This window comes from Phocoena sinus, chromosome 17 (genome assembly GCF_008692025.1).
Source record: "Phocoena sinus isolate mPhoSin1 chromosome 17, mPhoSin1.pri, whole genome shotgun sequence".
NCBI lineage: Eukaryota > Metazoa > Chordata > Mammalia > Artiodactyla > Phocoenidae > Phocoena > Phocoena sinus.
Genome location: NC_045779.1, coordinates 64,741,523 through 64,762,731, shown reverse-complemented (window position 1 = coordinate 64,762,731; position 21,209 = coordinate 64,741,523). Strand labels below are relative to the sequence as shown.

The following is a 21,209-nucleotide window of genomic DNA, read 5'->3' as shown; positions in this document are numbered from 1 at the left end:
AAGAATCAGCAAAATAAGCTATATAGTTAGATAGCAGAGTTGCTTTCCTATTTTATCTCCCTAATTACTAACAACATCCCAAGAATGCTGAAAGAAAAGAGAATTGTTAAATCTTCAGTGGTCCAACCCCAAACTTGATTCTGCTCATACGACTATAGATGCCCTCAGATAACTTCCATAGGAGACATGTGCACTGACTTCAGATGCAGGCCCTTCAATCTACCACCTCCTCCTGGTGATGAGAAGAGGCACTTTTAACTTTTAATGAAATGATTAAAATGTGAGGCAGTTTAAAACTTTCCATACCCACCATCTTTGAAATGTCATGTTGTAAAATTATCATGAATTTTACTGAGATAAACCAAGTCTTACAGAGGTGACAGGTTTTAATAATTCTATCCAAGCTGCACAAAATCAAAAAAGAAATCCTAATTGTCAAGTAATGAGATAGGAAAGTGCTCCCTTAAGGACTCTGGAAACTATCTTTCCTCCGGATTTCTTCAGGACTGAGCTTTTCCTTCCTGGAATTTATTGCTTTTTGATTTGCACTTAGGTGGACCCAAAACAACTGCTGGAGGATGGAATAAGGAAGGAGCTGGTTAAGCGTGTGGCTTTTGCTCTTCATAGGGGATTGATCTTCAACCCTCGAGCCAAGGTACCAGATCACCAAAGTGGGTCTGTCCTTTCCCTCTACTCGGCTTGCAAAATGTTCTAGAACACCATTTTTAACTGTTATGAACAAGACCTTTCCTACCTTCTAACATATATCTACTATGTCATGTTCAGTAACAGTCAATTGACATGTTTTTTGATCCTATATTATAATCCATTCATAAAGAAAATCCTTTTCAAAACCAGTCCTTTCCTTCACCTGTTGATCCCCAAGTTTAAGAATTAAACTTATGTTTATGATTCCAGGTTCCTTCTCATAGCGAAAAGAATTTGTTAAACCTAAAACAGATTGGCACTATAAAGGCTGTAATTTTTTCTTTTGCTTGATCTTTCTGGGAATAAGGTCATTTTTCTCAAGAGAAAAAGAATAGGCCCGAAATTTACATCTAGAGTACCTTGCACATCAGTAAATTCAATTTAAAATGTTTTAACTCTTAAGATTAGAGTCATCAAATGATATGAGAGAAATCACTGACATTCCGTTTTTATATATTCTTTTATATGAGGCTTTCTTTCCAAATGAATGAAATCTATTCTTTGCTGGATGTCTGGCATAAATTACCATTCCTCCTAGATGAGGTAGGAAATGAGTATTTCCAGAGCTGTCCCAAACCGTCACTGCGGTCTCTCACTTGGGGTATCCTTTAAAGTCTAATGTAGGTATTAGGGGGTGACAGTCTATGCCAATATAATAGGTTTCTGTTTCTTATTATGCACAGCCAAGTGAATTGATGCCAAAGCTGAAAGAGCTGGGAGCTACCATGGATGGGTTCCATCGTTCTTTTGAATACATTCAGGACTATGTCAACATTTACGGTCTGAAGATTTGGCAGGAAGAAGTATCTCGTATTATAAATTACAATGTGGAACAAGAGTGTAATAACTTCCTAAGAACAAAGGTATCTAAATAGATTTTAATATGCTTGACTCTATTTGTTACTTCTGACATGCCCCAAACCTCAGAAATGCCAACAACAAAGTTTATTTCAATAGTTACTAAAAATCAGTAACCACTACACAGTCACGAATACCTTCAGAAGCTGTGAGGGTCACAGAAAAGTTTATATGACACCTCACCTCTCAGAATTTACTTTCCTAAGGAGAAAGCAGACTTAATTAATTAAATGGCTACAGAATGAAGCTATCTGGTATAGTCGTTATAACTCGAGTGATCAGGAGTTCCAAAGAGTTAGGAGGTCAGCTGGGTTTGATCAGAGTGTATACCTAAGAGCAGAATTGCTGGGTCATTTAGTAATTCTGCATTTAACTTATAAGCCACCAAACTGTTTCCCACAGTACCTGCACCATTTGTTCATTCCCACCAGTAGTGTCTGAGGGTTCTAGTTTTTCCACATCCTCGCCAACACTTGTTAATTTCCTTTTTTTTTTTTTTAAATTATAGCCATCCCAGTGTGTGTAAATGGCATCTCATTGTAGTTTTGATCTGCATTTCCCTCATGACTAATGATGTTGAGCATCTTTTCATGTGCTTGTTGGCCATTTATATATCTTCTTTGGAAAAATGTCTTGGTTTTTTTGTTGTTGTTTTTTTTTGCGGTACACGGGCCTCTCACTGCTGTGGCCTCTCCTGCTGCAGAGCACAGGCTCCGGACGCGCAGGCTCAGCGGCCATGGCTCACGGGCCCAGCCGCTCCGTGGCATGTGGGATCTTCCCGGACCGGGGCACGAACCCATGTCCCCTGCATCAGTAGGCGGACTCCCAAGCACTGCGCCACCAGGGAAGCCCCATGTCTGTTTTTTTATTGGGTTACTTGAGCACCAAATTCTTAAGTGTCACAGCTGAGAAGATTGATTTTAGTTGGTAGTTAACAAGGAGCCACTCTGCAAGTTTTTAATTAGGTGACTGACATGATTCAGGTGACATTTTCAAAAGATTATGTATCTTCCAGCCTTATATTTTTGATTTTATTATTACATTGATACATGTTAACTTACAAGACAGAAAGCCAGAAATTCTTGTCTTTTTCCACTTCTCCTCAATCACTTCACTTTTTCACAGATATTTCTTTTTTTATATATATTATATGTGGCATTTCTGAGAGGCTATTAATACAATTTAAAAATTTTCTTCTTCAAAATCAAGGAGCATTTATATTCACTGTTCATGCAACATTGTCTTTGTAAAACTATATGAGAAAAGGATAAGTAGGTTACCTTATCAAAGATGTACTAAATATTTATGTTCTTGGGGTTCTTTTTTTTTTTTCTAGATTCAAGACTGGCAAAGTATGTACCAGTCCACACATATTCCAATACCAAAGTTTACCCCTGTGGATGAGTCCGTAACATTTATTGGTAGACTCTGCAGAGAAATCTTGCGGATCACGGACCCAAAGTAGGTGTATCTGAATTCCACCGGGCTTTGAACACCATGGACAGTGTCTCTCTAAACGTATATCACATCTACTTAGATCACACCCTTGTTCCTGCCACAATTGGAGCCTTTCTAATGGGTTTATTAACTTCACTTTTTCTGAGACTGCATGTTTTCCTCAGTGTGACTGAGGAGACCCCAGTCCAAAGACATATAGGTGAAAACAATTATAAGGTCTGTTCGGCCACCTCTTATTTTAGTCTGCTTCTCTTGCTTTCCAGCTGACATTTTACTCACTTGGGTTTGTGGACTCTCTGGTTTAATTAAAACTTTTAAAATTCCAAATTGCTCCTCTGTGCCTGTGTACCTATGGCACACTCCTGCATTGCAGTCACTGGCTCTTGCACTTGCCAGCTCATACCCTGACCTTTTAAGATGACCTCCTTGTTTCTTAGCCCCACCCAGGCACTTCTGCATAAGGACCAGAATTTTTTTTTTTAATATTTATTTATTTGGTTGCACCAGGTCTTAGTTGCGGCAGGCAGGCCCCTTAGTTGCAGCACATGGGCTCCTTAGTTGTGGCATGCGGGCTCACCAGCTCCTTAGTTTCGGCATGTGAACTCTTAGTTGCGGTGCATGTAGGATCTAGTTCCCTGACGAGGGATCGACCCTGGGCCCCCCCTGCATTGGGATCGCAGAGTCTTATCCACTGTGCCACCAGGGAAGTCCCAGGACCAGCATTTCTTGAGCACTCACCTTGTGCACCCTTCCTAGCCCCTGGCACACATCCCTTCACTTACTCATCACAGCAGTCTTAAGGGGTAGGCATTGTTATTCGTCCCACGTTAAATCAAAGTAACTGAGGCACAGAAAAGCTCAATCACTTGCCCAGAAGTTAATAAACAGTGGACTCAGAATACACATCAGGTGCTCTGACTCTGGAGCCCAACTGTTAAAGCATGTGTCATTCAAGGGCAGACTTGCAGCCGTGACTCACAGTTTATATACAGTCACATGGGTGAAAATCTCATAATCAAAACAGCCCTGAGAATATTTCAGGTGGGCACCACAGTGGAGGCTTGATGCTGCCTGTCTCAGAAGTCCAGCTGAGCTAGTTTTCCTCATTTTTTTTCAGTTGAGCCTCTGATGAAGCAGTTAGTACTAAGCCCAACCAAGGGGAAAGCAGGCTCCTGCCTGCTGTCTTATGTTCACCCCTGGGTCGTGCTTGTTCGGTCATTCCGCCTGGTGTGGTTACCCATGGAAAGATGATTTCTCTTCTTTTTCAGTTCAGCTGTGCGTGCATAGTTGGCTTTGTGTAAGTTGAATGTCCGTATCACATGTCTTCTTTATACTACCTTCAAATTCAGGCTGATTTTGTCCTTCGAAACTTATGAAGCTTCACAAACCAGATGTCACCTTCAGCAGAAATGAGTTCTGTCTATGCCTCATGGGCCAGAAAGCATAAATGATCCGAAACACTTTGTGACTCCTCTTGGGCACCGATGGGTTGATCACCGAAGCCCTCCTAGAAAACTATCCGCCTGACTCACCTAGTGCCGTGTTAATACTGGCAGAAAGGATTAAGCATGATTGGGATTTCCATGTCGTATATGATTTCATCATCAGAATTGGGAGCCTCTCAGCTGACGCATTCAGAGTGCCAGCACTGACCGCTGGAGGCAGGACACTGAGGCCTGAAAGTAGACTGTGGCTCTGGAAGTCATCTTGTTCTTCCATTTACTTCCAAATTTAAAATTCCCTGCTCCTGAGCCTCTTTTAATTCCCTCCCAAGCCTCATTTCAGTAAAGATACATATTGGCTCTTAGGATTGAGGGCATATTATTTTGTGGAGGCTGTTGAAGGTAGAGGCTGGGACTCCACCCCAGACCTACCCAATCCAACTCTCCAGAAATGGGATCTGGGCGTCTGTTTATTAACACGCTCTACCAGTGATTTAAGGTCCGTACGCCAACATTTGAGAACCATTAAAATGGTGGTTATGGGTATGGTGTTGGAAGCCTCGGTTATTTCATCTATAAAATGAAGGTCAAACAGCTCGTACCTCACAGCTATTCTGAGGATGAAGAGTGAGCACACGGAAAGGTCTTGGCCCAGTGCCTGACACATAGGAAGCACTCGGTAAATGTTGTTGGTGGTTATCATTGCCATCTTCACACTCCTGAGTCTAAAAGGGAATTGCTGGTCAATGACCAGAACTGGGAGGAAAGAGGAAATGGCTTTGTCATCATAGTCTCAGATGTGAGGACACAAGGATTCGAAGTTCCTTTCTTACCAAATTGGAAATGACACAAGACTGTGTTTTGTCCCTAGTCTCTGGATATTTAAAGAAAGACCCTCCAGAGAGACAACAGGGCTCTAAAGCCTTCCAGCCTGATGGCTGAATCTAGCCTTGTCCTCAAGACAGGGCTCCAAACAGCAGCCCAACCCAGTGGAAATGAAGCAGTCAAACTGGTCACATAGCAAGGGCAGGAAGAGGTGATTTAACTGAATTTTGCCTTCCTGGCCCAGTGAACGTTCACCGTGAGATGTCTTGGGTGCCTAGATGCAGAGGTTGTTAAAGCGCAAATCATGAAACCATTGTTCTTCGTATCCAATGCCCCTAATCCTGTTGCATCCCACATCCCTTCAGGATGAATTCTGAGCTGCTTTTGGGTTTTGAGTTTGTTTTGTTTTTGTTTTAGAATGACATGCCACATTGACCAGCTGAACACTTGGTATGATATGAAAACCCATCAAGAGGTGACTAGCAGCCGCCTCTTCTCAGAAATCCAGAACACCTTGGGGACTTTCGGTCTGAATGGGTTAGACAGGCTTCTGTGCTTTATGATTGTCAAAGAGTTACAGGTGAGCTTTTTGGCATTCGTGCGTGTTTTCTGCTACCCTGGTGGAGAAGAGAGTAGTTCGTTTAACCTTTCTTTCGTGCTTTCCTAGACTGATATCAGGCATGTGTATATGACTCCTGTTAAACAGATAAGAACTGAGAATAAATGAGTTTCTTTGGCCAGCATAGTATTTTTATGGGTAGACTGTTCTTGTGAATTTCATCTTGGAAACCAGCAACTCCTCCTGACTGTTTCTGATGGGAACCGGAAGTTGCTGCTTCCCCGTCATCCTATTTGTAGCGTTGTGTGAATGCAGCTAGTTTGTGTTCTGCATAGCATTTTAGTTAACTGGAGTATTTATTCATTATGTTTTGCTCTTCGATCCTGCCTTCTTGTTTTAGAATTTCCTCAGCATGTTTCAGAAAATTATCTTGCGAGACAGAACTGTGCAGGATACTTTAAAAACCCTCATGAATGCCATCAGCCCCCTAAAAAGCATTGTAGGTAAGTGTTCTAAAACGAGGCTGAGGTAGAGAGAACACTGTAGCCTTTCCAAAGTTACTAAATAGAAAATCATATTTTAACCTTTCAGCAAATTCGAATAAAATTTATTTTTCTGCCATTGCCAAAACACAGAAGATATGGACCGCTTATCTGGAAGCTATCATGAAGGTATGTTGTGGGAGAGAGGGGAGAAGCAAGGCTATGGTTTTTTAATTATTATTTTCTTGTAACTTGGTTGCCCAAAGAAAGCCACTCTTCTTTCTTTGGCCATCAAAACAAAAACACATCATTTTAGTTTGTCATTATTTCTGAGTTCTTTTGATCTTTGGCTGTTCTTGACTGTGCTTTTCATTGGCCTATTTATTGTTTTTCTTTCACTGAAGAAAACTTTCATTTTTGAAATGACTTTTGGCAAGAGGTGCTTTCACAGAAGGAAATAGAAGTTTTCCTCCCTCAGCTATACTCCATCCTTATGTAACAAGTTCATTAATGAGCTGCTGTCAGTTTGCCACCCTAATCTGGACTGGCCTGAGTCTCACCTCTGTAGGAAGCCAAGAGAGATTACAGAGATGCTTAGAAGAGGCTTTGGAGGTTTCCCAGTGACTGTTATGGACCACTGTTAGTTGTATCAATAATTGGTGGTAATTCAATAGTAGTCAAGTCTTGGTCTAAATCACTGATCTTTACATTAAAACCCCCAAGGACCAATCTGTCTTTTTGTCTTGAATTAGGGAACCTGCAGTCACTAAATGGGCATAATAATCTGGAACAGCATGGAAATACTTGTGCTGTTCAACAGTGACAGCAGCCACTATCCACATGGAGCTGTTGGGCGCTTAGAACGGAAATACTTGTGCTGTTCAACAGTGACAGCAGCCACTATCCACATGGAGCTGTTGGGCGCTTAGAACGTGGCTTGTCGGGAGTGAGGACCTGAATTTCAAATTTTATTTTATTTTAATCGTTTAAATTTAAACAACCACAGGCAGCCAGTGGCTGCTCTCTTGGTCAGTGCAGCTCTAGAGAAATCACAGAGAGAAAGAGTGACAGTCCAAAGCTCTCTAATAGGCGAACAAATAGGTAGAATGAGCTTATCACCTCCCAGGCTCCTTAACCTCTCCAGGATCTTATTTAAATAAGAACAAGTTACCTAAAACTGCCTTTATTTCTGTTTCCATTTCCAGATTGGTATTTTCTAGGGAATCCTTGACATACAGTATCTAGAATTAAGCAAGGAATTATATGGGCAGAGACAAGGTTGGAGGGACATTTTTGAGTGGCCTGGAAGAACCCACTGTTTTCTTGTCCTTGCCCTATTCTAATTTTTAAATAATAATAGTTTTCTATTAATAAAAGGTTTCTTACTTACAAATAGCATTTTTTTGGATTGACTTTTATTTTCTTGACATAAGTAGGGTAGCCTCATAAGAATAGTGGGCAAAGGTAGTACATTTGAGGTCATTTGACACTTTTAACTGTTATAAGCTCCATTGATCTAAATGATACCTTTCCTTCGCTCTTAGAGAAGACCACTCTTTTTTTTCCTTTCTCTGCTCCCAACAGCTCAGAGGAAATGTGTTCATTTCTTCTTTATTGTTGCCATCATTACTAAACAACCTCCCTCCGTATTCCTTCTCTCCCCTTTGCTAATCTTTTAGGGATAGCTTTTCTAGAAAAGAGAAAGAATTTACTGCATAAAAAGTTAGGGTATACTGTTGACTTTATACCAACAAATTGAACTTGTCAGAGCCAGCTGAACTCTTACCTCAAACTGACCCAAAGATAGTTCCCTAACACCTGACAGTCGCCATGGATACCTCCAAATATCCTTTGTGCTCATCACTACTTGGAAATTACAATGGTTGATCCACCATGTTAGCATAACTCCAGGTCACAAATCCATTCTTTTAATAGCTTGCAAATTACATTTTGTTACAATTGGCTTCCATTGTTATCCTGTATGTTTTATTTCGTACATTCAAAAGAATTATTCTGAGACAATGTCCATAGTCTGCGCTAGATTCCTTAAGAGGTCCAAGGTGCCAACAAAAGGTTAAGAACCTCCGGATTCGGGGTTATCATTGTTAGAAGGGCCTTCTTGGAAGATTGTATGTAGACTATTTTATTACCTAGATTATTTCTTGATCTGTAATCCTGAGTGATGTAGACAGGCTTATACTGACCGAATATTAGAGTGAAATGACATCCTTAGGACTTGAGAAATTTCAGTTTAGGACAAATAAAGGAAGTAGGGCTTCTCATTAGTGGGTAAATTCTCCAATTTATTCCAAAAGATCAAAAATAGAGCTTCAAAACACACACCTTTAATCCATGGACAATTGAGCATGAATGGATCACTTTGTAAACTGTTAGACGTCAGGGCTATTTTGAAGTTGGTGTACAGGAATCTCTCTAGACATTTCTTGAAGGGTCCTCTGCTCCGTTAGGGATGATGCTGGCCTTAGCCATAAAGGCAGTCCAGGAAATCCTTGAATGTTTCTTTAGAATGTTGTGATCCTTCCAATAAAAGCTCGTCATCTTTTTGTTTGTCTCCTCGCTGCTTGAAATGCTTGTGTATTTTACCTGTTCTCTCTCTTGCTTGTTCACAGGTTGGGCAGATGCAGATTCTGAGACAACAGATTGCCAATGAATTAAATTATTCTTGTCGGTTTGACTCCAAACATCTGGCAGCTGCTTTGGAGAATCTCAATAAGTAAGTGCCGGCATTTGAAACAGCCAGCCGTGTGCCTGGATTGTTCATCATCAATTAGCATTCCAGTTTCTTGTTCAATACCTGCTCTTTTAAGTTCTTCTTGAGTGAGAAGGCTCTCTGAATTTACAGGCTTTCTTCCCATAGGTAATCAAATCTGTCTTGGTCTGTCTCTCATTTTTTTTTCTTTTTTTTTGATAGACTCATTTATTCAGCCAACATATATTGATCACTTAATACACACCAGACACCATGCTAGGTACTTGCACAGACTGAGAAGGCAATTATTACCAAAATCCACACCTGGCTTTCCACAGGACTGAGTCACTAATTCTCCTGAGGGCGGGTGGAAGCGCACTGATGCCCAGGTGTGGCTGTGAGAACGCATCCTGGTGCACAGCCACACCCTTTACCTCTCCTTCAGCTTACTCTCATTTCGAGCCTCCTGCTTAACGATAAATAATCTGTGCTTCTTGGTCACAAAGTCAGTGCTTTTGACAAAGTAGGTAGTGAAAAAACAGTTCAGTCAATTCATAAAACTTTGAATGGTGAAAGCATTTGATTTGGGTGAACTCCAAAAGATAATGTAATTCTAGGTCAAATTTTCCATTTGTAACCAATCACAGGTATGGAAATTGAGAATTAGAAGGATCAAGCCCTTGTTTTACAGGTGAGGACACTGGATCCCTGGAAGATCATAGCTTGTATTAACTGTTGTCTAGATTCATTTTATCTCTAATGTTTATCACTGTTGTTTTGGTTTTTGTTTTTTTTTTTTCCTTCATCTAGGGCTCTCCTAGCAGATATTGAAGCCCACTACCAGGACCCTTCACTTCCTTACCCCAAAGAAGATAACACACTCTTATATGAAATCACAGCCTACCTGGAGGCAGCTGGCATCCACAACCCACTGAACAAGGTTAACGATTAAAGTATATGATGGTGTGGTGGGGGATAGGGTGGTACCTAAGGCCATCTGGCCCAGATCGCTGTGCTCAGGTACTGGGAGGACCTGGTTCCCATCCTGGAGCCTCCCTTCTCTTGAGTTCCCGCCCTTTCTGGGCTCCTGTTTCCCACGTGTAATATGAGGATGATCACACCGTCCCTGCCTGACTCGGGGCTGTGGGAATCAAGTGATACAGTGTTTGTCAGAACTCGTTGAAAAGTGAAAAGCGCTATATCTATAGGAGGTGCGTTTTAGGTTTCTCTGCGGGTTGGTATTTGAACTGCAGCTAAATGGTGGCATTGATCCTTCTTGCCCAGAGATACTTCCCTCTGTGGCTGACAGTAATCACAATCATAGTCTTGGGCCACAAGTCCTTTTCTGCAATTCTGATCTCCATAAACCTCTGAGAACTGAAAGTTTTTCCACAAGTTGGTGCCAGATCTCACTTGGTGCCAAAACCTGTCCCAAACTGTCTTGGGGCTGTTTATACTCCTGTGAATTTTCATGTTTTGATGCCGAAATACTGATAACTTTCATTACAGGTTGTTACACTAGACTCTATATTACCTTTCTAAAATCTTTATTGTAATATGAAATTCTGAAATCTGTACAATCCCCTGGTTTGGGGTAAAAAATTATGAACCTAAATAGCACCTATCGTTTTGTAATTATGTGCCAAGCACTGTGTTAACCCCACGATGGGTGCTCTCACTTGATCTCAAAGCAGTCCCTTAGGGCTTCCCTGGTGGCGCAGTGGTTGAGAATCTGCCTGCTAATGCAGGGGACACGGGTTCGAGCCCTGGTTTGGGAGGATCCCACATGCCGCAGAGCAACTGGGCCCGTGAGCCACAACTACTGAGCCTGCGCGTCTGGAGCCTGTGCTCCGCAACAAGAGAGGCCGAGATAGTGAGAGGCCCGCGCACCGCCGTGAAGAGTGGCCCCCGCTTGCCACAACTAGAGAAAGCCCTCGCACGGAAATGAAGACCCAACACAGCCAAAAATAAATAAATAAGTTAATTACTTTAAAAAAAAAAAAAAAAAAAAAAAGCAGTCCCTTAAATGTGCCCTTGTTGGCGGAGGATCCTGAGGCTCAGAGGTTGATAACTTCCCAGGGCTCCACACTAGCCAGCCATGGAGCCTGGCAGTCTGACCAGAGCTGGCGCTCCTGGCCAGGATGCCACCCCACCTCCCAGGGAACCAGTCTGACGGGGAGGAGGGAGACGGCTGGGTGTGTTCTGACTGTACTTTTCTGCCCCGTGAACTGGGGTGATGCTACATCCAGAGACTGCTCTGTGGCATTGCCTGCGGGAAAGCCACTGGACAAAGAGACATCTGCTTGCTTTCTGCTTACATGCTGCCACGCACTGCTCTGCGGATCTTTCCTTCTTTCTTTCTCCCTTTTTCTCTTTCCCTCCCTCTGCCCTCCTTCCAGCTTTGCCTTGACTTTCTTGCTAATCGCCTTTTTCTCCCCTCCTTCTGTTGCTGACATTAACAGGATTCAGGGGGGAGGTAACTGCTAATCTAAGCAAAATTGTTCCCATCCCAACAGGGCTAATTGTCAAGTGGGTATCTGTTTGGTGGGGGAATGGTCAGTGGTGTTAAATAAAACTCTGAAGGCAGCAAGTTAATGGAACCATCCTAGTTTTCAGCAGTCAGAAGAGCAAACAAATAAAATGGCAGCTTTCATTTGAAAGTGTGTTCTGTGGTATTGTGTGATGTGAAGAACCCATCTCTTCCCTTCTCTTTCCAGATATACATAACGACAAAGCGCTTACCCTACTTCCCGGTTGTCAACTTTCTATTTTTGATTGCCCAGTTGCCAAAACTTCAGTACAGCAAAAACCTCGGTACTGTATGACATTTATTCTTTGCAATAAGGAACAATAACGGTAGATTAACATCTAACCAAACAGCTCTTGGTATAGAATGCTATGTCACCCATGAGGTCTTTCATAGTTAATTGCATGTTTATAAAATCCATGTCTTTGGGCCTCTGAAATATGATGCAGACGGTGGACTTAATATCAACCAAGTATAATCCACCTTTAATTTACAGTGGCTGATTATCCAACTTGTAAAATGTGTGGGACCTTTGCTTCTCTCTCTTCTTTAAGGAGCTGATTATGGTGGGAAAGAAACTTCTTTTTGGTTAATGTTCTTTCAACAAGTGTCATGTGCCTACTGTGTATCTGGAACTTTGGTATGAAGAGTAAAAATATAGTTACATACAGGAGACTAATCTAGGGATATCCAGTACTTTATTTTTGAAAATACTTGATACAAACAATAGATACCAAAGGCTATCAGTATATTTGTCCTGTCCAAGGATATAACCCAATGTTTTTTTGTCATTGACTTTATCTTGAACATTTTTATAAGATTCCCGGGTATTTCCTCTGTCTCCAAACTTTATATCTAAGTAGAGATTTTTAGAGTCTGCTGTAGAGTTTAATTTACTTTAAAAGTATTGTAAGAGCTTTTCCATGAATGTAACCATATACTTTTTTTAGCCAGCAATTCCAAAATATATTTCTTCCTTCAAGTATTTCCCTTCCTATTCCAAAAGATTTTTTTTTAGGATAAAGATGTGGATTCTCTGTAAGGTTTTTATTCCCTCATTCAAAAAGATTCCTTGATTCCAGACACAGCCCCAATAACAATACCTGCTACAGCCACAGAATGCAGGGCATGGTGGCGCCCAGTAAGTCCTTGCCATAAGAGGGAGGGAACACATGTGTGTTTGGATTCTGGCTTCATGACTTATCACCTGTGTGACTTTGGCCAAGTTACTTAACCTCTCACGCCAGGCAGATTTCAAAAATACCTATGACAGTACCTCTCACAGAGCAAATGCTTATCTGATGCTGGATCCTTTCCTGTATGTTGGTCAAAATCAATGTAAAGAACCATCCCAAGATGGACTTAAAAGTTCATCTCAAGATTCAGAGATTCATGACCTCCCTCTCTTGTCCCTGTGTTATTACAAAATAAGAATATATGCTTCTTTAAAATGGTGAATTGTCAGTGCATGAAGATACCTTGTTTTCATTAAGACAGTTTGTTCAGTGGTCTCGTTCTTAGGTAATATTTCTTTCATTGCATGTATGGTTAAGGTCAGGCTCCTTGATTATACAACTCCTTATGGGAAATATGTCACTATTCCAGTGGAATAGTGATAGTGGAAGATCAGAATTCCCAGATCTTTAAACAAAACAGAACAAACTGTTAAGTGTCTTAGAAATGTATGTATACCTGACTACAGTTCTTTTTTTTTTTTTTTAATATTTATTTATTTATTTTGGCCGTCTGGGTCTTAGTTGCAGCACGTGGGATCTTCATTGCGGCATGTGGGAACTTTTTAGTTGCGGCATGCAGACTCTTCAGTTGTGGCATGCTGACTTCTTAGTTGCAGCATGCTGACTTCTTAGTTGCGGATCTAGTTCCCTGTCCAGGGATCAAACCTGTGTCCCCTGCATTCTGCCCACTCCACCACCAGAGAAATTCCCTGGCTACAGTACTTTTCATGAATTAGGCCGATGTGTTAAGTCGGGGATCAAATTAAAGAAAAGCAAGACTGAGGAAGGAACATCAGCATGTTTGTGGACCCTAAAAACATTTATTTAACCTTGTAAGCATTGTTCTCAAGACTGATCTGAGAAACGCACGCCTGCCTTGGTCTTTTAAGGAAGAATCTCTGGTGCTCATTCAGAGGAAGTTTTTGTTGTAAACATCACTTTTGTTCTCCACCTGGAAAGGATTACTTCTCCATGTTCTGAGTATGGCTAGAGTCTTTTGCAGTGGGCATTGAGTAATTTGGAATTGCCAAGGCCTGGGTTAGGTAACTTGTTTTGGCATCTTAAGTAAGTTTTTCCAGTCTTCACAAAAACCCAAATATGGGATCTGCGGGTCTGTCTGACCAGTTTAACTTTATAATCAACTGCCAATCCTTTCTGCAAAGTGGTTGTACCATTTTACAACCCATCAGCATTTGGCCATCTCAGTCTTTTTAATTTGAACCATTCTAATGAGTGTGTATGGTATCTCATTATAGTTTTAACTTGCCTTTCCCTGATGATTAATGATGTTGAGCACTTTTTCAAGTGCTTTTTGGCCGTTCTTTATATCTTGTTTGTTTGTTTCTTTATATTTTTCTTTGTTAAGTGTTCAAGTCTTTTGCCTATTTTTAAATTGGGTTGATTGCCTTTTTTTAAAAATTAATTAATTTATTTTTATTTTTGGCTGTGTTGGGTCTTTGTTGCGCACGGGCTTTCTCTAGTTGTGGCGAGAAGGGGCTCCTCTTGGTTGCGGTGCACGGGCTTCTCATTGCAGTGGCTTCTCTTGTTGCAGAGTATGGGCTCTAGGCGTGCGGACTTCAGTAGTTGTGGCATGCGGGCTCACTAGTTGTGGCTCACGGGTGCTAGAGCACAGGCTTAGTAGTTGTGGTGCACGGGCTTAGCTGCTCCGCAGCATGTGGGATCTTCCCGGACCAGGGCTCGAACCCACGTCCTTTTGTTTTGTTTTGTTTTCAACATTGTGGTCTGTCTCCTGTTCCCCATACAGCCATTCAGGCAGAAGGTCAAGGTCTCCAGATTTGGGCAGAAATCCTTAGTGAAAAGGCCAGCTTTGGCACTCACTCACTCACTTGACATATTTCCTTCTTCGACTGTCCTGATTTCTGCACGTTCTTTTCTTGTGTAACATTTAACCTTGTGTTTAAAGATACTTTTAAAATTTTATCCAGCATTTTGAATGTTTTCATTTAAGAGAGTAGTTCAAGGTATTTAGTATGCCATGGTGCCATTAACAGAAGCCGATTCTAGGCAATTTTTATTTCCTCATTTACGTTTATCTATATCTTTAAATTTTTCTACAGTTGCATCCATTAATTATATAATCCAAAAGAAACAGTGATGGTAATTATAAAAATTAGTACCCATTTTAGGATGTTGAATCCTTCAGACCACTAGAAGCCTCCACCAAATCCTGGGCCTAATTCAAAATGTAATCCTGGATTATCATTCCCTCACATAATCATCTGCCAGTGATGATGTGGGCCCCAGACATTTTGACATTGACGAACATTCATACTAAATGAATGTTGCCTAAGGCAAGCAGTTCGCTTGGTGGTAATTTGTAATTTGTCGGTCCTTGCAGGCATGGTCTGCCGAAAACCTGCCGACCCTGTGGACTGGCCGCCACTCGTGCTGGGACTGCTCACCCTGCTGAAGCAGTTTCATTCCCGGTACACAGAACAGTTCCTGGCATTGATCGGCCAGTTTATCCGCTCCACAGTGGAGCAGTGTACAAGGTACAGAAGGCCAACCAGGAAAAAATGGAATTGATGTTACAGAATGGGCTGGGAACCTCGCATGGCAAATTCCTCGTATCATCCCCCTAGTAGAGACAGGAACTGACTGCTCACCTTGCTCTGTAAAGCAGGTCGGGGCACATCTCCTTGTTTGGGGCAATTAAAGGTGTGCCCGTCCTTAGTCACTCTGCCGAGGAGCCCTGGGAGCACACATTGTGAATGAGTCATAACCACCAGCAGCAAGCTCCGTGGGGAGAAAGTACAGGCCTGCCCCTCTGCCATCCTGGACACTGTGCTCAGACCTCAGTGAGCCCGTGTCCTCCCACGGGGCCACTCCCCAGGGATGGCTCCACCCTCCAGTGGAGTGTCGGGGAGCACCTCGTGGGCAGCATAGCTCGAGTTCCTGGTGTGTAATGGAACAAATTGCACGGAAGTTCCTACGTGATATAAAGCTTGTAAACCTTTAGTTCTCCCCTCCCGCACCCCAAATGTGGCTTTTCTGGGATAGAAACAAGTTATTTGCTTGAGATGCTCGGTCCTGAGTCTCCTTCTCCGCTACCCTTAAGGGTCAGCAGGCACCATGTGGTGAAGGCCCGTGTAGGCCGTTCAGAGAAGTTTGATTCCGTCCTCCGGGCTGTGTTCTGAAGATAGGCCAGCAAGGTCTGGCTTGCTGTGACTCAGGAAGAGGTGCTGTAGATTTGTTTCTACTTTGGCTTCATTTAGTCATCTGTCATTTTTTTAGTCTTTCAGTATTTTGACTGAGGGTCCACTGTGTACAAAGCAGTTAACTGATCCAGACTGTTCTCTGTTGCAGCCAGAAGATACCAGAAATGCCTGCAGATGTTGTGGGTGCCCTTCTGTTTCTGGAGGATTATGTTCGGTACACAAAGCTACCCAGGAGGGTAAGCAGTAGATAAAGAACAATATTAATGCCCTTTTTGTAGAAAGATGGTATGAAGCATGGCCTTGGACCCATGAGGAGTGAAGTCCAGAGGCTCATTCCCAGTGGACACGTCTGAGCCCCTTGCCCTGCTCTACTCCCGGCTCGGCTCTAAGATGTTCCCCCCTCCTCCACGTGTTCAGTGCTTTGCGAGAAGACAGGGTTGAACACAGCTTCCTCCCTCTTCTTGCACTCTACCACACCCTCGTCCGGTCTGCAGCTCAGCCTGTTGAGGAGGAGCTAAGATGAGCTCCAGGGGAGAATTCCTTAAGGGGTCGGGGTAGAGAATGATTGTGTGCTTCGTTTTTCATCTCTACAGTAACCTGGTTCCCACAGCAAGTTGGGCTAAGTTCACACTATGGTTGAAGTGCTATACAACCACCGTTTCCAAAAATGACAGATTACTTTCCACCTTCTAAGATACTCTTTTCTTTTCTCAGTAGTAATTCCACTTTGGTAAGTTTTAGCTGAGAGTGGAGAGCTTGACCCTGAAATATAAAAAAACCTTCAATAGATGCTGAAAAGCCATTCTGATTTTGAAAAATTAGTAGGTTAGGAATCAAAGTTACTTTTTTATAACAAAAACCAAAGATGATGCTTTTAAAATTAACTAGCAAGGTCAGACTTAATTCTAAGTGCTACTGGCATTCTCATCAAGGTCAGGACGATAAGAGTTACATGGTGATGCTGACGCTCACTGCTGCTTTTGTTGTACGGGTTCCAGACAGTAGAATAGGAAATGAAAGATTTAAAATGCATAATGAAAAGACAAATTTGTTTTATTGAGAATGAATTTGTCTTCCTTGAATACCCGATAGAAACTTGTGGAAAACTATTAAAACAATAAGAATTCAGAAAGTAAGCTGATTACATAATATACAAAGTGAATATACTAATAACCAATTCAAAACTATAATGTGAAAAAGATCCTATTGACAGAATTAACAAGGAAATAACATAGCCAAGAATAATAAACTCTGTAAGAAATATGAAAGAATATTTAGGAAAAAACTATAAAATTTTGAAGTCCACGTTTCTGAATGAGGAAACTCAAGTATTAGTTCTTTCTAGTTTATAATCTTATTGCAGTTATAATTAAAATCCCAGATAATGTTTATAACTTGGAGGGGGGTTAGAATTTTTAAAAATTTCATAAAACTGGGCTTCCCTGGTGGCGCAGTGGTTGAGAGTCCGCCTGCCGATGCAGGGGACACGGGTTTGTGCCCCGGTCCGGGAAGGTCCCACATGCTGCGGAGCGGCTGGGCCCGTGAGCCATGGCCGCTGGGCCTGCGCGTCCGGAGCCTGTGCTCCGCAACGGGAGAGGCCACAACAGTGAGAGGCCCGCGTACCGCAAAAAAAAAAAAAAATTCATAAAACTTAGGCTAAAGCAGAACATCCTATATATAACACCAAAGGAGGAAGCCACAAAGGATTTAGAGATTTCACCTCTTATAAGTGCTGAATGTAATGAAACAATTCTCTGTCAGATGTCTCAAAATTTTTTTTTAAAAATTGGGAAAACTATTAACAAAAGAACTTTTTTTTTTCTAACTTATAGTGTGGTCTTCTAGATCAATAAGAAAAAGATAACCAATCCAACCGAAAAAAAAAAAATGGGAGTTTTCAGGAAACAGGCAGTTTTCAGGAAAAATACAAGTGGCCAAGAAACATTTGTGAAGATGTTCAACCTTACATTAAAGGGACATGAATCAAAATAACAGTAAAATGGGCAAAAAGTAAAATGTTGGGCGCCCAGTGCTTGGGAAAGTTTCAAAGAAATGGGACTTCTCAGTACTATCAATGGGAATGTAAATTTGCTTATCTCTGGAGTGGGCAATTTGACTTTATCTATTTAAAAAAACTTTTGTAATATCTTACTGATCCCAGCAATTCCACTGCTAGAAATTTACCTGCTGGGTATATATGCAAAAGTTCACCAAGATGTACATGTAAGGATATTCAGAACATAAAATTTAGCAGAAGGACAGAAAATTATGTGATTCTAGTTTTGAGTGTGTGTGTGAGTGTGTGTAAACTGGAAGAATTTGATACAAAATAATTAGCAGTTTTAGTTTTCTCTTAAGGAATTGAGATTAGAGATTATTCCTTTTTTATACTTCTCTACATTTGCTAAATTTTCTCTAATTAGCAGGTGATAACTTTATAGTCAGAAAAGAATTAAATACTGCTCTTAAAGACTACCAATTTCCAGTGCTTGGAGATCACCTAGTTCTACATTCCACCCCATTTACCCAGTCCCACCCCTCTGAGGGCTTCCCCAGCACAGTTAAGGAATGCCTGCCTTTGAGGGTCTTCCTCCTCTGGCCTCAGTCACTTGCCAGATGTCCCGTTCTGGCAAGTGACTGAGGTTGGCCATCAGTTAATTATGAGGTGACCTGAGACTACTCCTTAGTAATTCCCAGAGGCATGTGCATCCTTGCATATCCAAGTGCCTTTAAGAGCCAAGGAGCTCACGTCTGGGGCGGGGGTGGGGGGACAGGGAGCTGGATAGCATCCCTTCAGATGTCAGCAGTGCCAGGAAGTTAGACGCCAGCGGTAGGACACCAGGAGCAGAAGGTGGCGGTTTCAGTTAGTGGCCCAGTATTTCCCCGTGATTCACTTGCTCCAAAGGATGTCTTCGCGTCTTTACTTTTCATATGGGAAAATCTGAATTGCTTCTTAGAACACTGTGAAAGTTAACTCTTATTTTTTTTAGGTTGCTGAAGCACACGTGCCTAATTTCATTTTTGATGAGTTCAGAACAGTCCTGTGACGTTTTTTGACGTCTGCGTCTTCAGTGGAAGGATTATCCCTAAATCTTCCCACCGTCACTAAAATGAACTTGGAAATGAAAAGAAACCCAACTGCTCGAAGAACTGCATTTTTTTCCCCTTTATTGTGGGAAACGTCAGACGTTCTGAGTAAGATGTATTTCACGGAACTAATTAATTAATATTGTTTAAATCATGGTATTATATACAGTTTATATCATGTAGAAGCAGAACACATTTTGTACTGCCTCTTATAAATGATGAGTGTAATTGTTGTGTCTAAATCCATTTAGTTTTATGTTCTAAAGAACTATTTGTGCAACTCCAGATTTTCAGTAAAATAGTACTGCCAGTACCCAAAGTCATCCTTCTGCCTGTGATTCAAAAACCACATATTCACCCTGCAAAAAACCTTGTCTGGAAGGTAAGAGAGGAGCCTGGTAGGTCCAGTGTTGTGTCCATGGTCACATCCACGACAGGCTGGCAGGCACATGGTGACCAGAGAGACTAGTAGCAGATGCAGAGACCATGCAATCCGTGGACCACGTACCATGGAAGTTTGTTCATGTCTGAGGCTCAATGTCCTCTTCCAATCCAGATACCTTGGGGGTTCCCTGCAGCCCTTCTGTAGGACTCCCCAACTTCAGCTGCTCCTTCCTCAGCAAGCCCTGAGCCCCACCCCAAGTCCCCACTCCCTTTTTTTTTTATAACAGCTTAGCCATTAGCTTTTAACTCCTCCAAAATTCTAAATCACTCCTGAATGAAAATTACCCTGAAAGAGGAGGTGCCATCCTCTTGTGGCAATTTGGATAAGAGTAAGAAAGGTGTTTTAACTCTGACTGTATAGCTATGTCCTCTGGAGAGGAGAGGAACAAGCAAAAGAAACAAAAAACACCCAGTATCTGAAATGTGCTTGACAGTCAGTTAGCAAGTAGTAAGAAAAGCAGCATTAATTTGTAGTCAGGAGGCAAAGCTTGAGTCCTGATTCTGCCACTAGGTAAACTTTGTCCCAAGGTAGCCTACTGGCATCATTATAAAATCAGGGCTAATGATTTCTCTGGTTCCCTTCAGTTTTCTGATTTTATGATAAGTTATTTCTTTTGTCAGAAGGTCTCAAATCCTAAGATACTGGAGGAGAAAAAAAATGACTTTATATGCTTCATTTCACCATCATTGTAGAAAGGATTTTAAAAAGCATCTAGTCAGCAGAGGGAAGCAGAAGGCTTATCAGCCCAGCTTGGTGGAAACCCAGGGAGGAATTTTAAAAGTGAACTGAAAGTTGCCTGGCATGTAAGGAGTTTGGGAGTCTCACCCACCGAAGCTGACATGTGAACTCAGCTGGTAAGTCTGTGGCCATCGTACGTCCACTTCTCAAAACTATCTTGCTGTTTCTCATTTGTAATCAGATGCACTGCAGTAACTGCATGAAATGAGAGCTTTAGTTCTCTGTGAAAATGTTCCCCGCATAGAAAGCCAGCTGCTAATAAAAAGGTGAGATCTAAGAAAGTGTATTTTTAACCAGACAATTGAAGTGTATGATTTATCAGAGGGGAATTTCACAAAACCAAGCAAATGAGTCCACATACACTGTGCTAAAACAAGGCGAAGTGATCTGGCTAGTGAAAATTTTCCTCAACTGAAAAAATTTCAACTTAAAAGTTGAACAAGAGAAATGTTAATTATAAAAGCTTTATTTTATAAATAAAATTTTAGCCCTAATCATTAGAATCTGAAGTAGTTACTTAAAATTCCTGGTTGTCTTTTACTGCTCTTTTCATGGAAGCAATTTACTTTGGTGATATTTGGGGATTTACTTAAGTCTCATGATACCCTTCTGAATGTCCATAATCTCTTCAAATGTACTGTAAACTCAGTAAAGTCTGACTGATTTTAAGGCATTATGCCAGATATTGCAAGTGCTTATTTGTTCATTCACTGTTTCTTGAAATAAGCCTAGCCTGGCTTATTAATGTTACACAGTGGAATTTATATAAAGCCCTCGATTGCCTTTCCATATAAATGTGATATTTTCCAAGAACTCAGAAAAGAACCTTAACCAGTTGCATAAGTGAGGAAAGACAGGTGGATAGATGAGGAAAATAAGGTCCAGAGATATTAAGGCAGCTTCCCCAGCGTCAGGAGTTATTTAACAGAATAGGTTTCCCTCCGCATTTTCCATCC

At 41.5% G+C, this 21,209-nt stretch overlaps 1 protein-coding gene across 3 annotated transcripts in view; it reads left to right on the top strand.

The window, feature by feature from the left end:
* WASHC5 (WASH complex subunit 5) overlaps positions 1–20,926 on the top strand; it is a 55,227-nt gene extending 34,301 nt beyond the window's left edge. For 2 of the 3 annotated variants that reach the window (XM_032609937.1, XM_032609938.1), the window contains 12 exons: positions 554–655; positions 1,392–1,571; positions 2,903–3,027; positions 5,709–5,871; positions 6,251–6,353; positions 6,442–6,521; positions 8,963–9,066; positions 9,853–9,982; positions 11,760–11,856; positions 15,164–15,317; positions 16,132–16,219; positions 18,974–20,926. In XM_032609937.1, coding sequence (XP_032465828.1) covers positions 554–655; positions 1,392–1,571; positions 2,903–3,027; positions 5,709–5,871; positions 6,251–6,353; positions 6,442–6,521; positions 8,963–9,066; positions 9,853–9,982; positions 11,760–11,856; positions 15,164–15,317; positions 16,132–16,219; positions 18,974–19,030 — 1,383 coding nt within the window. In that variant the 3' untranslated portion in view covers positions 19,031–20,926. The remainder of the gene's footprint in view (positions 1–553; positions 656–1,391; positions 1,572–2,902; positions 3,028–5,708; positions 5,872–6,250; positions 6,354–6,441; positions 6,522–8,962; positions 9,067–9,852; positions 9,983–11,759; positions 11,857–15,163; positions 15,318–16,131; positions 16,220–18,973) is intronic. The other variant, XM_032609939.1, reaches the window with a different exon arrangement.
* Positions 20,927–21,209: the final 283 nt, after the last annotated feature.